This window comes from Artibeus jamaicensis, unplaced genomic scaffold (assembly GCF_021234435.1).
Source record: "Artibeus jamaicensis isolate MK-2021 breed Jamaican fruit bat unplaced genomic scaffold, CSHL_Jam_final contig_332, whole genome shotgun sequence".
Classification (NCBI taxonomy): Eukaryota; Metazoa; Chordata; class Mammalia; order Chiroptera; family Phyllostomidae; genus Artibeus; species Artibeus jamaicensis.
This window is the reverse complement of record NW_026521788.1, coordinates 24,505,165-24,529,436: the sequence shown is the minus strand read 5'-3', so window position 1 is coordinate 24,529,436 and position 24,272 is coordinate 24,505,165. Positions and strand designations below refer to the sequence as shown.

General features: G+C 36.1%; 1 protein-coding gene across 2 annotated transcripts in view; it reads left to right on the top strand.

The window, feature by feature from the left end:
• P4HA1 (prolyl 4-hydroxylase subunit alpha 1) overlaps positions 1 to 24,272 on the top strand; it is a 94,112-nt gene that overhangs the window by 26,925 nt on the left and 42,915 nt on the right. For both annotated transcript variants that reach the window (XM_037130658.2, XM_037130657.2), the window contains exons 6-7: positions 22,014 to 22,253; positions 24,023 to 24,219. In XM_037130658.2, coding sequence (XP_036986553.1) covers positions 22,014 to 22,253; positions 24,023 to 24,219 — 437 coding nt within the window. The remainder of the gene's footprint in view (positions 1 to 22,013; positions 22,254 to 24,022; positions 24,220 to 24,272) is intronic.

The window sequence follows — 24,272 nt, the reverse complement described above, 5'->3', positions numbered from 1 at the left end:
AAAGTATTTGTCTTTCTGTGATTGTCTTATTTCACTTCACATAGTGTGCTCAAGGATCATCCGTATTATAGCATGTGTCAGAATTTCCCTATTTCTTAAGGTTGAACAATAATCCATTACATGTTATACCACATTTTGCTTATCTATTCACTCATCAACCGGACACACATGGGTTGCTTCCAGATTTTGTCTATTGTGAATAATTCTGCTGTGAATGTGAGGGTGCTAATATTTCTTCAAGACCTTGTCGTCTGTTCTTTGAGTATATGTGTAGAAATGGAATTGCTGGATCATATGGTAATTCTATTTTTATATTTTTGAGGAACTACCATACTATTTTCCATAGTAGCTATAGCATTTTACATTCTCACCAGCAGTGCATATTGTCTCAACATCCTTGCCAACACTTGCTGTTTTCATTTTTATTTTTTTGATAGTAAGCATTCTAATAGATGTGAGTTGGTATCTTGTTACAGTTTTGCATTTCTCTAATTATCAGTGATGTTGAGCATACTTTCGTGTGCTTAGCAGCCATCTGCATACCTTCTTTGGAGAAATGTATGTTTAAATCCTTTGTCCTTTTTTTTATAGTGCTTGTTTATTTTCTGTTGCTGAATTTTAGGAGTTCTTTACATATTTTGGATATTAATCCCTTAGAATTTAATGATTTGAAAATATTTTCTCCCATTCTGTGAGTTGCCTTTTCACTCTATTGATACTGTTGTGTTTTGATGTACAAAATTATAAAAAATTCAATGTCCAATTTGTTTATTTTTTCTTTTATTGCCTGTGCCTTTAGGATCATGTGCAATAAGAAATCAGTGTCTAATCCAGTGTCATGAAGCTTTTGTCCAGTGTTTCCTTCTAAGAGTTTATTTTATTTATTTTTAGAGAGAGAAGGAAGGAGGGAGAAAGAAAGGGAGAGAAACATCAGTTTGTTGCCTCTCCCACACCTCCCAACTTGGGACCTGATCAGCAACCCAGGCATGTGCCCTGACTGGGAGTTGAACTGGTGCCCCTTTGGTTTGCAGGCCAGTGTTCAATCTACTGAGCTATACCAGTCAGGGCTCTTTGAAGTTTTATTTTTTTAGGTCTCACATTCTTACATTTAGGTCCTAGGTCCATTTTGAGTTTTTTTTGCGTATGGTTTGTGTGAGGGTTCAGATTCACGTTTTTGCAAGTGGATACACAGTTTTCCCAGCACCCATTTCTTCAAAAGACTGTCCTTTCCCCATTAAGTGGCCTTGGCACCCTTGTCAAAAATCATTTGACCATGCGTGTGAGGGTTTGTTTCTGGGCTCTATTCGGTTGATCTATGTCTGTCTTTATGCCAATACCATACTGTTTTTATGACTTGGAGCTTTGTAGTAAGTTTTGAAATCAGGAGGTATGAAACCTTCAGTTTTGTCCTTTTTCAAGATTGTTTTGACTCTTTGGGATCCCTTGAGATTCCATGAGAGTTTTAAGATTTGGTTTTTTTTTTTTAAGTATTGTAAAAAATGTCATTGGGATTTTGGTGGGAATTACATTGAATCTAGATTGCTTTAGGTAGTAATTGACATCTTTTTTTTTAAATTTTTTTATTGATTATGCTGTTACAGTTCTATTCCCCCTTTTATTCCCCCCACCCTACCCCCCCATCTCCACCATTACCCCCCCTTTAGTTTATGACCATGTGTCTCAAGTCCTTTAGATTCTATATTTCCCATGCTATTCTTGCCCCCCCTTCTATTTTCTATCTACTGTCTATGCTACTTATTTGCTGTACCTTCTCCTCCTCCCACTCCCCTGTTGCTAACCCTCCTTAAGATCTTCATTTCTATGTTTCCACTCCTGATCTAGCTGTCCTTTTAGTTTGCTTTTGTTTTAGGTGTGGTTGTTAATAACTGTGAGTTTGTTGTCCTTTCACTGTTCATGTTTCTTTAACTTCTTTTTCTTAGATAAGTCCCTTTAACATTTCATATAATAAGGGCTTGGTGATGATGAACTCCTTGAATTTGATCTTATCTGAGAAGCACCTTATCTGCCCTTCCATTCTAAATGAAAGCTTTGCTGGGTAGAGCAATCTTTGTTGTAGGTCTTTGGATTTCATGACTTGGAATACTTCTCTTTCCAGCCCCTTCTTGCCTGTAAGGTCTCTTTTGAGAAATCCGCTGACAGTCTGATGGGGACTCCTTTGTAGGTGACTGTCCCCTTATCTCTTGCTGCTTCTAGGATTCTCTCCTTCATTTTAATTTTGGCTAATGTAATGATGATGTGCCTTGGTGTGTTCCTTCTTGGGTCCAACTTCTTTGGTACTCTCTGAGCTTCCTGGATTTCCTGGAAGTCTATTTCCTTTGCCAGATTGGGGAAGTTCTCCTTTATTATTTGTTCAAATAAGTTTTCCACTGGTGGCTGTCCCTTTCCCCCATCTGGTACCCCTATAATTTGTATGTTGGAGCGTTTAAAGATGTCCTGGAGGTTCCTAAACCTCTCTTCATTTCTTTGAATTCTTGCTTCTTGACTCTTTTCTGTTTGGCCATTATTTGCTTTCTTCTGGTCCACTCCATTGATTTGAGTCCCAGTTTCCTTTTCATTGCTATTGGTTTCCTGTGCAATTCCATTCATTTCAATTAGTTTCGCCTTCATATATTTGTCTAATTTGTGGCTATAATCAACCAGTTCTGTGAGGATCCTGATCACTAGTGTTTTAAACTGTGCATCTGAGAGTTTTGCTATTTCTTCATCACTTAGATCTATGGGCTCTGGGGCTTTGAGATCTTGCGACATTTTTGGTCTGTTCGCGCCCTTTAAGTGTGAGAAGCGGCGCCTTGGACTCCCAGGTCGCTGGGTTGTGACGCTGTATGTGGGGGCGTGGTCAGAGCGGGGAAATGGCGACCCCCTCTGCTGTTTCTCACAGCTGGGTGAGGATCAGCGCCTCAGGTGGTTCACCTGGGCCGGGCCACTCAGAGTCGCTGGGTTATGACGCTGTATGTGGAGGTGGGGTCAGAGCAGGGTACTGGCAGCACCCTCCACTGCTGCTTGCCGCGGGGACCGCCAGGCCTCGGTCCAACCGCCCACGCCTGGATTCCGTGGGTCTGGATTCCGTGCGCGCCTGAGTCCGTCTGACCGAGTCTTCCTGTGCAACCCCGCTTCACCAGCCGCTGGTTTCGCCCCTTACCGGTCAGGCTGAAGAATTTGTTGTTAACAGACTTCTGAAAAGTTCAGTTTTCCGTGTTCTGGCTGTGTTTTCTGTTGCTAATATTAAGTTGTCTCTAAACTTGGTTGTGTGAGAAGGCACGGCACATCCACCTATGCCTCCATCTTGGCGGAAGTCGATACTCGTGTAATTGACATCTTAACAATGTAAATTTTCCAATCCTATGGACATGGGATGTATTTTCATTTATTTATGTCTTCTTTAATTTCTTCTTTTTTAAGATTTTTATTTATTTTTAGAGGGGGGGCAGGGAGAGAGAGAGAAACATTGGTGTGTGGTTGCCTCTTGAGCTCCCCCTACAGGGGACCTGGCCTGCAACCCAGGCATGTGCCCTGACTGGAAATCTAACCCTGCTACTCTTTGGTTCACAGGCCAGTGCTCCATCCACTGAGCCACACCAGCCAGGGTAATTTTTCTCTCTCTCTTTTTTAAAAGTTTGAAATATCTCTCTTTTAAAAAATATTTTTAAATTTTATTTTTGGAAGGAAGGAAGGGAGAAAGAAAGAAAGAGAGAGAGAGAAACATGGATTGGTGCCTCTCCCATGTGCCCCAGCTGGGACCTAACCTTCAGTTTGCGGGACTACACCCAACCCACTGACCCATACCACCCAGGGCTCTCTTCTTTAATTTCTTTCACCAGTGTTTTACAGTTTTCATTGTACAGGTCTTTCATTTCCTTGGTTAATTCCTATGTATTTTATTCCTAGGATTGTTTTAGTAATTTTCTATTCAGATCGTACGTTGTTCATATCAGAAATGTATCTGATTTTTGTGTATTGACTTTGTATCCTATTATTTTCCTGAATTTACTTAATAGCTCTAACAGTTTTTTGTGGAATATTTAGGGTTTTCCATATTTAAGATAGTATCATCTACAACTAGAGATCATTGTACTTCTTCCTTTTAAATTTGGATACCTTTTACTGCTTTTTTTTCATGGCCTACCGTATTTTTCGGACTATAAGACACACTTTTTTGCCTCAAAAAATTTTTTCCTATTTTCCTCCTTTAAAACAGGTGTGTCTTATGGTGGGGACCCCAGATGCACTATGGTTTTAGAGGAAGAAAATAGGGGGGAAATTTTTGAAGCAAAAAATGTGGTAAAAAGGTGCATCTTATAGTTGAAAAATACAGTGATTGCTCTGGCTTGAACTTCCAGCACTAAGTTAAATAGAAGTGAAAGTGGGCATCCTTCTTGATATAAAGGAAAAGCTTTGCCTTTCACCATTGAGTATGTTTGCTGTGGTTTTTTTCAAATACATCTTTTATTATGTTAGGGTAATTTTCTCTATTTCTCTTTTTTTTTTTAATCATGAAAGAGTGTTGAATTTTGTCAAATGCTTTTTCTGACTTAATGAGATGATCATGTGGTATTTTTCTTTTATTCTGTCAATGTAATATACTACAGTAATCAATTTTCATATATTGAAACATGCTTGCACTCCAGGAATAAATTCCACTTGGTCACAGTGTATAATCATTTTAATATGCTGCTGAATTCTGTTGGCTAGTATTTTGTTGAGGATGTTTTGCATCAGTGTTCATAAGGGCTAACTGGTAACTGGTCTGTAGTTTTCTTGTGTCTTTGCCTGGTTTTGGTATAAGGGTAATAATGCTGGCTTCAGAGAATGACATAGGAAATATTCTCTCCTGTTCAATTTTTTTTTTTGAAAAAGTTTGAAAAGGATTGATGTTAGGTTTTTAAATGTTCTGTAGAATTCTCTAAGGAAGCCATCATTAGGTCCGGGGCTTTTCTTTGTCAGGATACTTTTGATTACTGATTCAGTCTCCTTGCTAGTGATAGGTCTGTTTGGACTTCCTATTTTTTCCTTAGTCTTGGCAGGTTTTGTGTTTCTAGAAAATTTGTTCATTTTATCTAGATTATCGAGTTTGTTGGTGTACAATTTTTTATTAGTATTCCCATATAATCTTTTGTATTTCTGTAGAATTGGTATTGACGCCCATGCTATAATTTCTGATTTTAGTAATTTGAATCTTTTCCTTTTTTCTTAATTGATTTAGCTAAAGGATTGTCAATTTTGTTGATACTTTCAAAAAACCAACTTTTGGTGTCATTAATTTTCTGTTGTTTTTCTTTTCTCTACTTAATTAACCTTTGCTTTAATATTTCCTTTCTTTTGCCAGCTTTGGGTTTAATGTGCTCTTGTTTTTTCTAATTTAAGTTGTAAACAGGTTGCCTATCTGAGATCTTTCTTGTTTTTTAATATAAACATTTATAATTATAAATTTCTCCCTTAACAGTGCTTTTACTCTGTCTCATAAGTTTTGGTATGTTTAGTTTTCATTTTCGTTTGTCTTGAAGTACTTCCTAATTTCCCCTGTCATTTCCTCTTTGATATATTTGTTTAAAAATGTGTCGTTTAAGTTTTACAGTTTGTTTTATTGTTTTTTTTAAATTAAATTTATTTATTTTTTTGAATTGATTATGCTGTTACAGTTGTTCTGTTCCCCCCTCCATTCCCCTCCACCCTGCCCCCCAACCCCACCATTACCCCCCCTTTAGTTTATGTCCATGTGTCTCAAGTCCTTTAGGTTCTATATTTCCCAAACTATTCTCGCCCCCCCCCATCTATTTTCTATCTACTGTCTATGCTACTTGTTTTCTGTACCTTCTCCCCCCATCTCCTCCTCCCACTCCCCTGTTGCTAACCCTCCTTGAGATCTTCATTTCTATGTTTCCACTCCTGCTCTAGCTGTCCTTTTAGTTTGCTTTCGTTTTAGGTGTGGTTGTTAATAACTGTGAGTTTGTTGTCCTTTCACTGTTCATGTTTCTTTAACTTCTTTTTCTTAGATAAGTCCCTTTAACATTTCATATAATAAGGGCTTGGTGATGATGAACTCCTTGAATTTGGTCTTATCTGAGAAGCACCTTATCTGTCCTTCCGTTCTAAATGAAAGTTTTGCTGGGTAGAGCAATCTTGGTTGTAGGTCTTTAGATTTCATGACTTGGAATATTTCTTTCCAGCCCCTTCTTGCCTGTAAGGTCTCTTTTGAGAAATCTGCTGACAGCCTGATGGGGACTCCTTTGTAGGTGATTGTCCCCTTAGCTCTTGCTGCTTCCAGGATTCTTTCCTTCATTTTAATTTTGGCTAATGTAATTATGATATGCCTTGGTGTGTTTCTTCTTGAGTCCAACTTTTTTGGTACTCTCTGGGCTTCTTGGATTTCTTGGAAGTCTATTTCCTTTGCCAGATTGGGGAAATTTTCTTTTATTATTTGTTCAAATAGTTTTTCCACTGGTGGTTGTGTCTTTCCCCCTTCTGGTACCCCTATAATTCGGATATTGGAGCGTTTAAAGATGTCCTGGAGGTTCCTAAGACTCTCCTCATTTCTTTGAATTCTTGCTCCTTGACTCTTTTCTGTTTGTCCATTATTTGCTTTCTTCTGGTCCACTGCATTGATTTGAGTCCCAGTTTCCTTTTCATCTCTATGGGATTCCTGTGGAATTCCATTCATTTCCCTTAATTTAGCCTCCATATGTTTCTCTAATTTGTGGCTGTAATCCACCAAATCTGTGAGGAAGGTGATGACCAGTGTTTTAAACTGTGCGTCTGAGAGTTTTGCTATTTCTTCGTCATTTAGATTTATCTCTGGGGCTTTGAGTTCTGCCTGCGACATTTTTGGTCTGTTCTGGACCTTTAAGTGGGACAAGCGGCGCCTTGGAGTCCTAGGTCGCTGGGTTGTGACGCTGTATGTGGGGGCGTGGTCAGAGCGGGAAATGGCACGCCGCCGCCGCCGCTGCTGCGCCCTCCGACCGCTCACTCCCTCACTCGCGCGCAACCAGGCAACCACAGTCAACTCGGTGCCACCGCCTCCCCACTGTGTCGCTCCCCCGGTGGGCTGCTCGGTGGCTCACTAGGTCCAATCCTGGGTTTGGAACCCGCGCAACTGGATTCGCGCGTCTGGACTCCGCGCCCGGTCCGAGCCCTCCTTTGTGAGTCCTCACCCGACGCCGGTTTCGCCCCTTACCGGTCAGGCTGAAGAATTTGTTGTTAGCGGACTTCCGAAAAGTTCAGTTTTCCGTGTTCTGGTTGTGTTTTCTGATGCTAATATTTAGTTGTCCCTAAACTTGGTTGTGTGAGGAGGCAGGCACATCCAGCTAAACCTCCATCTTGGCGGAAGTCCTTGTTTTATTGTTATAGCCTTATTTTATTAATCATTTTGAACTTCACGTGATTATTTACTTTTTGTCATCTCTATCATTTTCTGTGACTGTGGCTTATTGCCATTACTATCTCCTTGTCATTATCAACTCAAAAAATGAGATATGTTACCTTTGTCTTCATACCAAAATGATTTTCTCAGTAATAAAGTACAGTAGGATGAGTTATTTGTTAATATGCTTTGTTGCTCATCTCCATTCCTTTGGGGAGAAGTATAAAGTGGAAAACTAATCATAATGTAATGTCAAATACACTTTCTAGTAAGCTGGACTAATTTCATTACTTGGACTTCTAGAAATGTATAAATTTGCAATTTTTATTTTGTTTCTACTAAAAATATACATTAAACACTTCTGATCATGACTTTATTTTGAAAAATTGGCTTCTGGTTTAAAACATCAATTTATTTAAGAGATGTTAGTTATTTAATGTGTGCCAAGCATTGTATTAGGTACCAGGGATGCAGTAATGAATAAGACTGACACTGGTCTTGCCCTGAGGGTGCCTACATTCTTATGAGACAGTATGATGAATACCTAAATGGGGATAATTGAGGATATGTGGAAGGAAGCACATAGAAGGAAACCTAATTCTGGACTTGATAAGAAGTGTAAAGAATGACTTCCTGGAAGATGTGACATGAAAAACATTGAGATATGGTCTATCAGTAGATGAATGGATAAAAAGTTGTCGTACATATAAATAATGGAATATTACTTGGCCATAAAAAATAATGAAATCTTACTATTTGTGACAGCATGGATGGACTTAGAGGGTATTATGCTGAGTGAAATAAGCCAGACAGAGAAAGACAAGTATCATATGATATCACTTGTATATGGAATCTAAATGATAAAATAAACAAACAAAATAAAAACAGGCTTATAAATACAGAGAACAAACTGATGAAGGCCAGAGGGCATAGGTATTGGGGGGACAGGGTTAATAAGGGTGAAAGAATTAATCAATACTAATTGGTAGTTACAAGTTAGTCATGGGGATGTAAAGTAAAGCATAGGGATTATAGTTAATACTGTAATAGTTATCTATGGTAACAGATGGACACTTGAACTATCAGAGGGAACATTTTGTAACCTATATGAATGTCTGTTTGCTGTGCTGTAAACCTGAAACTAATACAAAAATATTGAATACAAACTATAATGGAAAAATAAAATAAAAAATCAAAACATTGAGATATAATAGACAAGAATTACCCAGGAGAAAAGGAGTAAAGAGGAAAAGTGGACATAAGAAAAGTATTCTAATCCAAGAGGAAATATATATAAAGGCCAGAGAGGAGGTGAGAGAGCATTTAATATCAGATATCTAACAAGTAGTTTGTTCAGGTTATGAGTGAATGAGTTGGGGACAATGGGGTAAGAGATGAGGCTACATAAGTAAGCAAAAACCATCTCTTGAAGGGATTCGTAAGCCATGTTGGATTTCTACTATTCTGAATGTAAGGAGAAGCCACTGAAAAGTTTTAACGAGGGAAGTTTTTAGAAATATTCTGGCCGCAGAATGGAGATTGGACTGAGACCTGGGGATAAGGACAAAGAAATCGGGGAGGAAGCTGTTGTAAAAATTTAGATATGAGATGACAGTGGTAGCTAGTGGGTATGGAGAGAAGTGGGAGGGTTATCAAGCTACCTAGGAGATGGAATAGTAGAATTTGATGATGGACTTGATAGGAGTTTCTGGCTGCTTCAACAGCTAGATGGATTCCATTAAAAAAATAGAGAACACAAAAGAAGCAGATTTTGTGTATATGGAGATAATAAATTTTATTTAGTTCCCTGTATATCTTTTCATTTGAAACTGTATTATCCTCCCTTCAAAATGGCATTGAATATTATTTAAACCTGATTTTGTTGTGTTTCTTAGGAAATTCATTTGTTCCTCTGAGTACCTAGCCTTAATATAGAGATCAGTTGGTAAGACTTTCATAGAGAATGGCTGAAAATAAACCACTCTGAGAATATGTGTAGTTTTTCATCGGGGCAATGATCATCTTTTCTCATGCACATTGTGTCTCATCATTGAATTCTCTTCTTCACGTCACTGTTTTGGGCTAGTTCTTACGGAATTTTCCTTTTCATGCAAATTAATTATAAATATAGAGACTGAAATTTCTTAAGGATATTGTATCCTGTAAGTGAAAGAAATAACACTAGGTTGAACTGATAAACCTTTTTAGGCTTTGTTTGTCGTGCAGACCTTTCTCTGTTGTTAACAGTAAAAGATCACATTTATGTGTAAAGGCCCCATGTGTGCCTTCACTTTCTCTCTAGAGGTAATGACTTCTGAACCTGGTGTGTATTGTTTCGTCTTTTATACTTTACTATAATACATATATTGTATTGTGTTTTTACACTTTAAACAAATAATATATCATACTCTATATCTTTCTGTAACCTTTTCACTCTGTTTTTGAGTAAATTCACCCATGTTGGTCATAGTTGTCTGACTGTTGTATATAGTATATGCCAAAGTTGATTTATTCTTTTATGGATGGATGGACATTTAGGTTATTTCTTATTTTTTTGCCATGTTAAACAAGATTTCAGCACACATCCCTGTTTATGTCCTTGTGCATACATGGAAAAAAGAGTTCGTCTTGGGTGTAAGAAGACAGAGTATATGCTTCTTCACCTTGACTAGATGTGACCAGATTGTTTTTCAGAGCAGTTGCTCCAGTTTATACTTTTACCAGCAATGTATGAGAGTTCCCATTTCTTCATATCCCTGCATACCCTTGGCTTTGTCATACTTAAAATTGTAGTGTATGGTTTAGGTGTGAATGATGGAGGTGAGAGTTGTAGGGGAAGGATGATTTTAATTGTCCCCAAACAAAAAAAATCAGATAAATACTTACTTCAGTGGATTTATATTTATATCATGTTACACCTTGATTCATTTTGTCTGTTTCTTGTTCCTCTTTGGTTTGAAATGCTTTTCTGATATTTTAATATAAAATCTGGCCCTGGTGATGTGGCTCAGAGGATTGAGCACTGTCCTGCAAACTAGAAAGTCGTAGATTCGATTCCCAGTCAAGGCACGTGCCTGGATTGTGGGCCAGGTGCCCAGTGGGGGCATGTGAGAGGCAACCGATCACTGTATCTCTGGCACATCCAGGTTTCTCTCCCTCTTTTTCTCCCTCCCTCCCTAACAACAATAGTTTGTTTTAAAAACTTTACCTTTCTGGAAGAATGACTTCTAGCACAATACTGATTTACTCTCAGCAGTATATTCTCAGACATATATTCGAAGGGAAATGTTGTCAGGTAAGTATTATTTATTTTTATTATTTAATTGTATTTTACTTTTCACATAGTAATTTTCATTTTTTTTAGTGTCAAAAAGGCACTTATGTGATTTTCTTTCATAAGGCATAAAAAGAGCCCTATAGGATATGACTTTCTCCTTTTTGATGTTATTTATAATACTTTTTTTTTTTTTTTTTTTTTTTTTTTTTTTTTTTTTTTCCCCCCCCCCCACCATTTTATTCATGACATGTGTCTCAAATTCTTTAGATTCTGTATTTCCCCTACTATTCTTACCCTCCCCCCTATCTATTTTCTATCTACTGTCATTTTGTTATGGAAAATATCAAATATAAAAAAATAAAGGAAATGATATAATGAGCCTCTTATCCATTATTACCCAACTTCAAAAGTTTGTAACACTTTGCCATTCTTGTTTTCTCTGTTTTTTCCACTTTTTTTGTTGCTTTTCTTACTGGATTGCTTTAAAAGCAAATCTTAGACATTGTGTCATTTTATCTATTAGTAACTCAGTATGCATATCTAACTGATTAATTATGTCCTTTTTAAAAGTAATATATTCACTGGTATCTAACCTAACCAACTAACAATATTTTTTTTTTCTTTTTTAAAGATTTTATTTATCTTTAGAGGGGAAGAGAAGGAGAAAGGGAGAGAAATACCAATGTATGGTTGCCTCTGCTGGGGACACACAATATCGTGTGTCTCCTGCTGGGAACTGGCCTGCAACCCAAGCATGTGCCCTGACTGGGGAATCAAACTACATTCCTCTGGTTCACGGGCCTGCGCTCAATCCACTGAGCTATACCAGCCAGGGCTCTAACAATATTTTCTTAATATTATTTAATATTTAGTCAATGCTCAGTTTCTCTGGTGATCTCAAAGATGTCTTTTTACAATTGCATATTTTGGTTTTGTCTCTTAAATCTCTTTTATTTTTCCTTATCTTTTTTTCCTCTCATTTCATTGATTAGTTGGAAAAACCTGGGCATATGTCCTGTGGAATGTACCACATTTCGGAGTTGCCTGATTTCTTCTTTTGTATTATTAACTTGTTTTTCTAACTCCTGTTTTCTGCAAACTGGTTAGTCTGAGGCTTGATTAGTTTCATTTTTAAGTTAACTCCATAGGTGGCGCTTTGAACTTTCCGTTGAATTGCATGACTTGGTAACACTTTTTGTGATACTGATTGATGAGTAGCTTCAGTGCGGGGTGACTGATACCTCCATATAAAGTTCTCTATGAATTTTGTCTAATGGATTTGACAGCCTTTGATGATCACTGCCCAGAACTATTTCATTAGAGGTTGCAAAAAGGTGACTTTTCTTATTCCATCATTCTTTTTACTTTTATTAGCTGGAATTCTGTAAATAAGAACTTTCTTGCAGGAACCACTTGGTTACCCTGAACTATATGATTTATACATGAAAGGCAGATAAATCCTTGATTCTTTTTCTTGTGTCAGTTTTCAATCAGTTGTATTCATTATTTCATTTGGTGTTCAGATTATCCCATTTTAGGTCAGTGGAGAATTCTTTAGATTGGCTAATTGGTCTTTCTGAAATGATTTTATTATCGTTGCTGGCAGGGAAACTTCTTTGCTTTGTGTCCCAATATTTTCCAGGCTTACCTTATAAATTTCTGTCCTAGAGCTGGAGTTAGATGTTTCTATAATGAGCTTTGATTCTTTTTAATGGGGAATGACATTTAGGGAGCAGAGTCTGGCTAGGTTCTTGGGATGTTTATTGCTATTGAGTTTGGCACTGATTCTAGGTATATTCAATAGATAGAGGTATGTGAGTTCATATTGTTAACTCTAATAATTCAAATTTAAGATTATAAAGTTTGTACTTACATCTCTTTTGTGTTGAAACTCTTGGTTCCAATGACATTAACATAATTACTTCTTTGTATTATACTATGCCTAAGGTAATTTCAAAATAATAGTACCTATATTGTTAAGGACATTAAGGCTATTGAAAGCATTTTATTTCTTTGTACTTTTTATCCTTAGAATATATTATACTAGATGTGATCAAAGTACAGTTTTGAAAACATTTGTGTGGTTATACCCTCAATGTGTTTTATAGTTGCGTTCATTTATTTCAGTATTTTTTTCTCTGATTTTGGGGGATTATTCTCTTTCTATTTTATTGTCAGTTTTACATTTTAATGTTTTAGTTACATACCTAGGAGTGAAATTACTGGGTTACATGGTATGTGTACATTTAACTTTTAAGAAACTGCCAGATTGTTGTACCATTTTATATTTTTATTATCAGTGTTTAAGAATTCCAGTTCCTCCACATACTTGCTAACATTTGGTGTGTTCCTGACTTTAGTGATATCTGATTGTGATTTTAATTTGCATTATGATGTTGCACTTCTCTTCATGTATTTAGTGGCCACTCATATCTCTTCTTTGGTGAAGAATCTGTTGTTAATCATTTTCAGTTCTAAGAGCTCTCTATTGTGGATATAAGTCTTTTATCAGATAAATGTGTTGGAATATTTCTAATCAGTCTTTGGTCTTTTTGTTTTCATATTGGTCAAAGAGCAAAAGTTTTAAATCTTGTTTGTGTTTAGTTATCAATATTTTTTTAATTTTGGGGGTAATACTTTTGGTGTCATATCTAAAAAATCTTTGCCTTCCCCAACGTCTCAAATATGTATTTATTTTCTAGAAGTTTTATAATTTCAGATTTCACATTAAGCTATAGCATACATTTTGAGTTGATTTTTTGTAGGGTAGGCAGTAGGGAACAATGTATGTTTTTAAAAATATGAATGGTTAAGCAACATTTATTGAAAACACTTTCCTTTCACCTGTTAAATTGCCTTGGCATCTCGATCAAAAATCATTTGATCTATTTTCTGACTTGAGTCTTTTCCATTGATGTATGTGTCTATCCTTACACACCAGCAAGAGTTTGAATGACTGCAGTGACTTATAAAGTAACATATATAATATAAAGTCAGCTTTATAAACTATTGAAATCAAGTATTAGAGAATATATCCTCCAACTGTTTTTCTTTTTAAGATTTTATTTATTTATCTTTAGAGGGGAAGGGAAGGAGAGAGGGAGAGAAATATCAATGTATGGTTGCTTCTCATGTGTCCCCTGCTGGGAACTGGCCTGCAACTAAGGCATGTGCCCTGAGTGGGAATAGAACCTCAATCCTCTGGTTTGTAGGCCTGCGCTCAATCCACTGAGCTACACCAGCCAAGGCAACTATGTTCTTTTAAAAATTGCTTTGGCCATTTTTAATTATTTGAATTTCTTTATAAATCTTAGACTCAGTATGTCAGTTTCTACAAATATGCCTGTAGGAATTTTGGTTGGGATTGTGTTGAATCTTGGGGAGAATTTGGGCAGCATTGCCATTTTATACAGAATTTCTATTTTTGATACAGAATTTTCTAATTTATGAAAATGCTGTAGCCCTCCATTTATATAGGTCAGAGAAATTGGGGTAGGAGACCAGAAATTTTGACACTAATGTTAAACCACCATGGATCTCACAATTACTTTCCACATTGATGTGAAAAGTTTGGAAAACTTCTGCCTCTCCCTCCCTCTTCCCCCTCCTTCTCTCTTTTTTCCCTTCTCTTCTGTATCTTTTTTTACTGAAAGCAAACTTATCACAGGCTTAGTTTTCAGTTCATATCCTATCTTTGTCCTCTTCTGTTCAAAATTTTTCTATTGTTTTGGTTTCTAAATATCTAATCTGTTTAGAAATATGTTGGTAGTGAAGTGTGGTAACACATTGTCCAATATAGAACATGAAACTGTAGGTGGCATAGTGGGCAGTATCCATTTTGGGGTCTGAAATAATACCTTTTCATTAGATTGCCATGAGAATCAAATGGGCTAAAAGCATGTAAAAGCTAAAACAGCAAAATGTTGTTATTAATGTTTATATTAACAAGGAGGCACCCCAAAACTTTTTTTAATGAGCTATAATTGATATATAACATTGTATTAGTTTAAAGTGTACAACATAATGACCTGACATGTATATATTGTGAAATGACATGCACATCATCACTCATCATTACAAAATTTTTCATCTGTGTGATGAGAACTTTTAAGATCTACTCTCTCAGCAGCTTTCCAATACAGTACACTGTTATCAGTTATAGACACCATGCTGTATGTTACATCTGGGAACTTATTTTTTTATTATTTTATTTTTATTGTATTTTTTCATTATCATATATCCCCCTTATACCCTTTTCCACCTCCACCCAACTCCTTGCACCCACCCCCCAGTAATCACATTGTTGTCCATTTCCATGAGTTTTCTTTTTTGCTCCAGGACTTATTTATTTAATAACTGAAAGATACATCTTTTACCTTCTGACCACCTTCACCCACTTCTCTTATATTATTTGCAAAACTTTTTATTTTCTTTAAAATTTCAGAGTAGAATAGTAAGATCCACTGATATCTCACTTTTGTTTGTGTTCCTTTCTATATGTAACTACTATTTTATTAGTTTGTCTATTTCCATTGTTTCTTTTGGAAAATATAAGCAAATATATTTATATTCATATTTCATTTCAATGTAAACACAGAAGGTAGCATGGTATAAATACTTTTTGTACTTTGGTGTCTTGATTTATTGATATGCCCTATATATCACTTCATATCATCTCAATATATAGGAATCCTCCTTATTTCCTTTTACAGCTGCATGTCACACTGTTTCATGGAGGTGCCATAGATTATTTAACTAGGCCCCTATTGATGCACATCTGCTTCATTTGTAGTCTTTCACTGTTCAAAAAATAATGCTGCCAGTAACCTTGTGCATATGCTGTTTGTGTTTTTGCTAAGTAATCTTTGAGATATTTTTCCTATCAGTGATACTACTGAATCGAAGAGTGAATACATAGGTAATTTTGCTGATATTGTCCCAGTTTCCTTCCACAGTAGTTGCATCATTTTGCATTTTCACTAGCAATCTATGAGAGTCCCTATTTCCCCACATCATCATCAAAAAAATGTTGTCAAATTTGAGATTTTTGCCAATCTGATAGTTCACTTTTCTGTAATTTAGAATGGCTCGTATGTGTACCAGTTTCTTTGTTTATCATTCTTCCTTGTACCTTAGACTTTTCTTTTAGAATTATTTACCTCCTGCTTTAAAAACCACATACTTAAGAAGCCATCACATGCAATCTGTTTGGCTTGAGATTCTTTGTGTTTCCTGAATCTGAAGTTCCATGTGTTTTAATTTTGGAAAATTGTCCACCATTATTTCTTTAGATAGTGCCTCTCCCACTTTCTCTCTGTTGTATTCTTCTGGAACTCCAAGTAGACATAATTAGACCTTCTTGTGTTTTCTTCCTTGCTTTTTACCAGCCCTTCTTCGTATTTATCTCTCCTCTCTGCTGCATCTTGGGTCATTAATCCTGTGGTAATTCATTCAGCTCTCTCTTCTAGGTTTATTATTCTTTTTTTATATCTATCTTGCTGTTTAACCTGACCAATAAGTTCTTATTTCATTGATTGTATTTATCATTTCTAGAAGTTCTGTTTCTTTTTTTAGGGTATCCTATATGTTCTTATTTTGTTTTTTTCCCCTAAACATTTTATTCATAGTTATTTTGTATTCTGACTCTGATAATACCAGTATCCAAAGATCTTGGGGGATGTCTGATATTATTTGTGAATAGTTTCTGCTTATTTTGCTCATGGTGGGCTTTTATATCATATGCTTTGTGATTTTGGAGTGTATGCACTTCTTTAGCTTGTGTGTGGGAATATTGTAAAACCTGAGATTATTTTTTTTATAGTAGACAGGATCAGTGTTTTTAAAAATATTAATATTTAGTTAGACTTCATAAGAATTAAAACCTCTATGCTTCAAAGTATATCATTAAGATGTACAAGAAAGTGAAAAGACACTGGAATAAAGCATCACAAATAATTAAAGTGAAAAGACAACCCACAGAGTAGGTAAAAAATATTTGCAAATAATATGTCTGATAAGAAACTTGTATGTAGAATATGTAAAGAATTCTAATAATTAATTAATAATAAAAAGACAACCAAATTTTTATTTTTTATTTTTATTTTTTTAAGAAAAATCTTTTTTTATTTAGTTATTTTTCAAGTACAGTTTTTTGTCTATTTCTCCCATCCCAGCCCCCCCGTCCCGTGCTCCCCACCTCCCTCTCGTTTCCACCCTCCCTAGCTCTCGTCCCTGTGTCCTTCATATTTTTTCCTCCAAATCCCTCCCCCCTTCCCCTTTAAATTCCCTTCCCTCTCCCCTCTGGTCACTGTCCCCTTGTTCTCTATTTCAGTGTCTTTGTTTTTATTCTGCTTGCTTGTTTGTTTTATTGTTTAGCTTCCTGTTAAAGGTGAGATCATATGGTATTTGTCTTTCATCACCTGGCCTATTTCACTCAGCATAATGCTTTCCAGTTCCATCCATGTTGTTACAAAGGGTAGGAGCTCCTTCTTTCTCTCTGCTGCATAGAATTCCATTGTGTATATGTACCACAATTTTTTGATCCACTCATTTACTGTCGGGCACCTAGGTTATTTTGTATTCTTACTCTGATAATACCAGTATCTTGGCTATTGTAAATTGTGCTGCTATGAACATTGTGGTGCATAGGTTCTTTGAAATTGATGTTTTAGGATTCTTGGGATATAATCCTAGCAGTGGAATTGCTGGGTCAAAAGGCAGGTCAATTTTTATTTTTCTGAGAAAATTCCATACTGTTTTCCATAATGGTTGTACCAGTCTGCATTCCCACCAACAGTGAACTAAGGACCCCTTTTCTCCACAACCTCTCCAACATTTGTCGTTTGTTGCTTTATTTATGATAGCCATCCTGACGGGTGTAAAGTGGTATCTCATTGTGGTTTTAATTTGCATCTCTCTGATAGCTAACGATATTGAGCATCTCTTCATGTGTCTCTGGATATTCTGTATGTCCTCCTTGGAGAAGTGCCTGTTCAAGTCCTTTTCCCATTTTTTAGTTGGGTTAGATGTCTTCTTAGAGTGGAGTCGTGTAAGTTCTTTGTATATTTTGGAGATTAAACCTTTGTCTGAGGTATCATTGGCAAATATATTTTCCCATACAGTTGGTTGTCTTTTTAATTTAATACTGTTTTCTTTAGCCATGCAGAAGCTTTTTATTTTAATGAGATCCCATTTGTTTATTCTTTCCTTTATATTCCTTGCTCTAGGGGACATATCTGTAAAAATGTTGCTGCGTGAAATATCTGAGATTTTCTTGCTGATGTTTTCCTCTAGAACTTTAATAGTGTCACGGCTTACATTTAAGTCTTTTATCCACCTTGAATTTATTTTGGTGTATGGCGTAAGTTTGTGCTCAAGTTTCATTTTATTGCACGTAGCTGTCCAGTTTTCCCAGCACCATTTGTTGAAGAGGCTATCTTTACTCCATTTTATGTTATTGCCCCCTTTGTCAAATATTAATTGACTGTAGAGAGTTGGGTTGATTTCTGGGCTCTCTGTTCTGTTCCATTGGTCTATGTGTCTGTTTTTATGCCAGTACCAAGCTGTTTTGATTACAGTGGCCCTGTAATACAGTTTGATATCAGGTATTGTGATCCCTCCTACTTTGTTCTTCTTTCTCAAAATAGCAGCTGCTATTCGGGCTCATTTATGGTTCCATATAAATTTTTGAAGTGTTTGTTCTATGTCTGTGAAATATGCCATTGGTACTTTAATAGGTATTGCATTGAATCTGTATATTGCTTTGGGTAGTATGGACATTTTGATGATGTTAATTCTTCCAATCCATGAACATGGTATATGTTTCCATTTGTTTGTGTCTTCCCTGATTTCTTTCTTCAGTGCTGTGTAGTTTTCTGCATACAGGTCTTTTACCTCCTTGGTTAGGTTTATTCCCGGATATTTTATTTTTCTTTTTGCTATATCGAATGGGATTTTTTTTCTTGATTTCTGCTTCTGCTGATTCATTGTTAGTATACAAAAATGCCTTTGATTTCTGGATATTGACTTTGTATCCTGCTGTTTTGCCAAATTCATTTATTAGTTCGAGCAGTTTTTGGGTAGAGTCTATAGGATTTTCCATGTACGCTATCATGTCATCTGAAAACAGTGGCAGTTTTGTTTCCTCCTTTCCTATTTGGATGCCTTTTATTCCTTTTCTCGTCTGATCGCTGTGGCCAAAACTTCCAAAACTATATTGAATAGAAGTGGTGAAAGTGGACAACCTTGTCTTGTTCCTGATCTTAGTGGAAAAGCTTTTAATTTTTGCCCATTGAGTATGATGTTGGCTGTAGGTCTCTCATATATGGCCTTTATTATATTGAAGAATGCTCCCTCTATTCCCACTTTGCTGAGTGTTTTTATCATAAATGGGTGTTGTACCTTATCAAAAGTTTTTTCCACGTCTATTGATATGATCATGTGGTTTTTGTCTTTGCTTTTGTTTATGTGATATATTACATTTACTGATTTGCGAATATTGAACCATCCTTGCATCCCTGGGATGAATCCCACTTGATCATGGTGTATGATCTTTTTGATATATTGTTGGATGCGATTTGCCAATATTTTATTGAGGATTTTAGCATCTATATTCATCAGTGATATTGGCCTGAAGTTCTCTTTCTTTGTCGTGTCTCTATCTGGTTTTGGAATTAGGATGATGCTGGCTTCATAAAACGAGTTTGGGAGTTTTCCATCCTTCTGGATTTTTTGGAATAGTCCGTGAAGATTAGGGGTTAGCTCTTCCTTAAATGCTTTGTAGAATTTTCCTGTGAAACCATCTGGTCCAGGGCTTTTGTGTGATGGGAGTTTTTTGATTACTGCTTCAATTTCTTTTGCTGTTATTGGTGTGTTCAGATTTTCTGTTTCTTTTTCATTAAGTTTTGGAAGATTATATTTTTCTAGAAATGTGTCCATTTCCCCTAGGTTTTCAAATTTCTTGGCATACAGTTCTTCATAGTAATTTCTAATAATCCCTTCTATTTCTGTGGTATCAGTTGTAATCTCTCCTCCTTCATTTCTGATTGTGTTTATTTGAGTCCTCCTCTCCTTTTCTTGATGAGCCTACTTAAAGGCTTGTCTATTTTGTTTATCTTTTCAAAAAACCAAGTCCTGGATTCGTTGATCCTTAGAATTGTGCTTTTAGTCTCTATGTCATTAAGTTCTGCTCTAATCTTGGTTATTTCCTTCTTTCTGGTTGCTCTGGGCTGTCTTTGTTGTTGTTCCTCGAGTTCTTGCAGGCGTAGGGTTAGGTTGTTTGTTTGAAATGTTTCTATCTTCTTTACGTAGGCCTGTATTGCTATAAACTTCCCTCTCAGGACTGCCTTCGCTGTGTCCCATAAGTTTTGGGTTGTTGAGAGTTAGTTTTCATTTGTTTCCAGAAACTGTTTGATTTCTTCCCTAATTTCATTCTTGACCCATTCATTATTTAATAGCATACCATTCAGTCTCCATGATTTTGGGTGCTTTGGGTTTTTTCCTTTGGGGTTGGTTTCCAATTTCAGTCCCTTGTGGTCAGAGAAAATGCTTGGACAACCAAATTTTTAAATGGGCAAAAGCTTGACATAGATTTTTTTTAGAGATGATGTGCAGATGGACAATAAGTATGTGAAAAGATGCTCAGCGTCATCATTAGGAAAGTGCAAATCAAAACCACAATGAAATACCACTTCATACTCCCCAGAATGGCTATAATAAAAAAGATGAACAATAACAAGATATGGAGAAATTGGAGCCCTCATACAGCTGCTGTTGGGATTGAAAAATGGTGGGTAGCCACTTTGGAAAAGAGTTTGGCAGTTCCTGAAAGTATTAAACAGAGAGTTACTCTCTGACTAGCAATTCTACTGCTATATATTTACTCAAGAGTGATTAAAACATTTGTCTGCACAAAAACTTGTACACCAATCTTCACAGTACCATTACTCATAAAGGCCAAAAGTGGAAACAACTCAATGTCCGTCAACTGATAAACAAAATGTAGTCTGTCCATACAGTGGACTATTATTTGGCAATAAAAAGTATGTGAAAACCTTGGAAAATATAGATGAACCTTGAAAACATTATGCTGAGTGAAAAGGGCCATCACAAAAGGCCATATATTTCATGATATCACCTATATGAAATAACTAGAATAGGCAAATCTATAGATACACAAAATAGATTCGTGGTTCTCTGGGCCTGGGATAGGCAGGGGGAGAAAATAGGGAGTGACTGCTAATGGTTATAGGCTTTCCTCTTTGGGTGATAAAAATGTTCTAAAATCAGACTGGTAATGGTCACACAATTCTGTGAATATACCAAAAGCCGTTATATTTTTTAAATGGGTGAACTTCATGGTATGTAAATTACATATCACTAAAACTATTGGAAAGGAAAGGAGAAAGAGCAGGGGAGGGTCCAGTTGACAGGTTTGCTTCTCTTTTGTCCATTCATCTCTTACCCAGATTATTGATTCGGAGAAAGATAAGTATGATAAGGTGATTCTTGCTGTGTTAGAAAAATTGCATGCTTCAACTTTATTGATATTTTATTTCGGTTTGATGGCTGATAATTAACACCTTTTTAAAAAAATTTCTTAATTAATCTTCAAATACAGTTGTCTCCATTTTCCCACCACTATTTTCCCCTGTCCTACCCACACCCACCTCCCACCCTCAATCCTACCCCCCATTGGCTACGTCCATGGGTCCCTCATACATGTTCATTTATGTCCCTTTCCCTTTTTTCCCCATGTTATTTTCCCCTCCCCTTCCCTCTGGTTACTGTCACTTTGTTGTCAATTTCAATGCCTCTGGCCATATTTTGCTTGCTAGTTTGTTTTGTTAATTAGGTTCCACTTATAGGTGAGTGCTAAGTGAAGTAAACTAGGCAGTGAAAGATAATTGACATCCTGATAGCTAGGTCCCATGTGCCCTATTAGCTGTGTGATTCTTGCCATGTTTTATTATCTTGTAAATTTCTGTCTATAGATTTAACATAATTCCTGCTTTTCCTACCTCAGAGTATTGTCATGAAGTTCAAATGAAATCTATATAATCCTAAATCAGCAATTTTCCAACTGATGTGCTACAAGAAATTTTAAATCATGCAATACCTGACTGTTTAGTCAGGGGCACTGACCTCTTTTCCCTTAGATATACAACAGTAGCTATCCAGTGTGAATGAATCAAAATTATATCTACTTTCTGTCACATTGGTAAAAAATATGTTTTTGGTGTGCTGCAGAGTTTTAGTAATTGGTTTGTGTGTGCCATGAGCTGACAAAGGTCAAAAATTGCTGTCCTAAATGAATGTGGAGTAGTATTAAGAATCCTAAAGTCCTGTGTTTTCTTTCCACAGGAGTAAAGCACAAATCTTTTTTAACTGTGGAGGACTGTTTTGAGTTGGGTAAAGTGGCCTACACAGAAGCAGATTATTACCATACAGAACTGTGGATGGAGCAAGCACTAAAGCAGCTGGAGGAAGGCGAGGTTTCTACCATTGATAAAGTCTCTGTTCTAGATTATTTGAGCTATGCGGTGTACCAGCAGGGAGACCTCGATAAGGCACTTTTGCTCACAAAGAAGCTTCTTGAACTAGGTATGTTAACTTGGTCTAATACAAGGGTATATATAATACAGATATATTTGAATATATATTTCATCATATAGCTTTGCTGCTTTTATTTGTTAGAATTCAAGTGCCTCATTTACCAAACATATTTTATTCTCTTTTTGATTATCCTCTAAATAAATGGCAACTGCTTTTTCTCACCTAATGGTACTGCAGCAGTGACTGTGTTTCTCTGCTGTGTGCTCTTCAGGACTATCAAAACTGAACCTTACCTAGCTGACTCAGTCAAAAATGTTTATTTATCATGTTGCCATGTTAATAAATATTAACCAGTTTCCTTTAAAGGATGTTTTCAGTTATTTGTGTTTCATACTCAAAAAGAGTGATTTGAAATAAATACATTAAAAATATATTTGTCATATTCAAATGTTAGAAAAATGTGATTTCTTAAGAGGATTTTACCACTAGTATTTCAAATAGAGATGTAGCATTTTTCTAAGTATCATTCAGGGACTGTGTGCATCAGAATTACTTGGATACTTATTAGAAATTAAAGTTCCTTGGTTTCTACCCAGACCAACTAAATCAGAATCTTTGGAAGCAGAGTTGTATGCTAATAAATTCAGGTGGCCTTCGGTATGTAATGAAGCCTTAAAACTTAAAAAATTAATTATTTTATGAGTAGATAAATATGTGTATATCAGAAGAGTGAAACAGCTTAAAAGGATAGGTCATCTCAAAGTGAACTTTTGACAATTAGGTGATTTATTAGTTGAGTGAATAAATTGAGTTATTAATTCAAGTATTCCTTTTTCAGTATTTTTCAGTGATTTTTTTCCTCTTGACCTAAAAAATTTGACTCATGGCATGAAAGTTTTAAAAATAGAAAAAGATAGAAAAGGGTCATCCATAATTCAATCACCCAAAGATACCTATGAGTTTTTTGTTTCCATGTTGTGTATACCCCATTCACACACACGCTTTTCCTTTTCTTTTACAAAATTAGGCTCATATCGTATATCACAGTGTATATTGTGAGCAGTTTCTCAGAGACAAGAAATATTTACAAATAAGGCTAGATTTCCTAAACACTTCAACTAATGTCACAAGTGAAGTTTCTACATACTGTTCTGCCTTTTTTCTTTGTGTGTTTATGTGTGTGTTTTTTCCTGAATGGGTGGAGTAAGTTCTCTTTTCCCTTACTAAATAAGATAGCCAAAAATTATGACTAGCAATTTAGAGACAATTAGTGGATTCTGGCTTATTTGAAAATTATATCTTTAGTTTTTCTTTTCTGTCTCATTTAGAATTTGGGGGCTGAAATCCACTCAGCCCTCAGAAGTAGACTGTGTGCTACATTTATAACTTATCTGTGGTAAAGGTTGCTTTTGAACTTATACATTGTCTTTCCCATGGTAGTTACATTTTAGTGTTAGAAAAATCTTTTCCACTGCTTAAAATAAGAATGAGAAATATTAAAAATTTCATTTGACATCAGATTGATCATACATAGTTCCTTTGGCTAATTAGTAAGTCCTCAAAGTAGAAGCAGTAATTGCTACTTTGAAATAAATGACTGGTTCTGTCTCCAGAATCCTTTTTATATAGGGTGACTGTATGTCCTGCTTTAGTTAGGGCAGTACTGGTTTACACCTGTTGTTTGGGCATAATAATTTTTACTAATGTCTTTTCCTGGTTTGGAAGGTAAATCGTTTGGTCCTCTACTTGTATTATTGTATTCTGGTATTTGAACAACTGTAAGCTTACTCATGGACATGCTCTTTCTCTTCTACTAGATCCTGAACATCAGAGAGCTAATGGTAACTTGAAATATTTTGAGTATATAATGGCTAAAGAAAAAGATGCCAATAAGTCTGCTTCAGATGACCAATCTGATCAGAAAACCACACTGAAGAAAAAAGGGGCTGCTGTGGATTACCTGCCAGAGAGACAGAAGTACGAAATGCTGTGCCGTGGGGAGGGTATCAAAATGGTAAAGTGGAAAAGCTAATTGTGTGTGAATGTGTGCGTGTGTGTGTACATGGT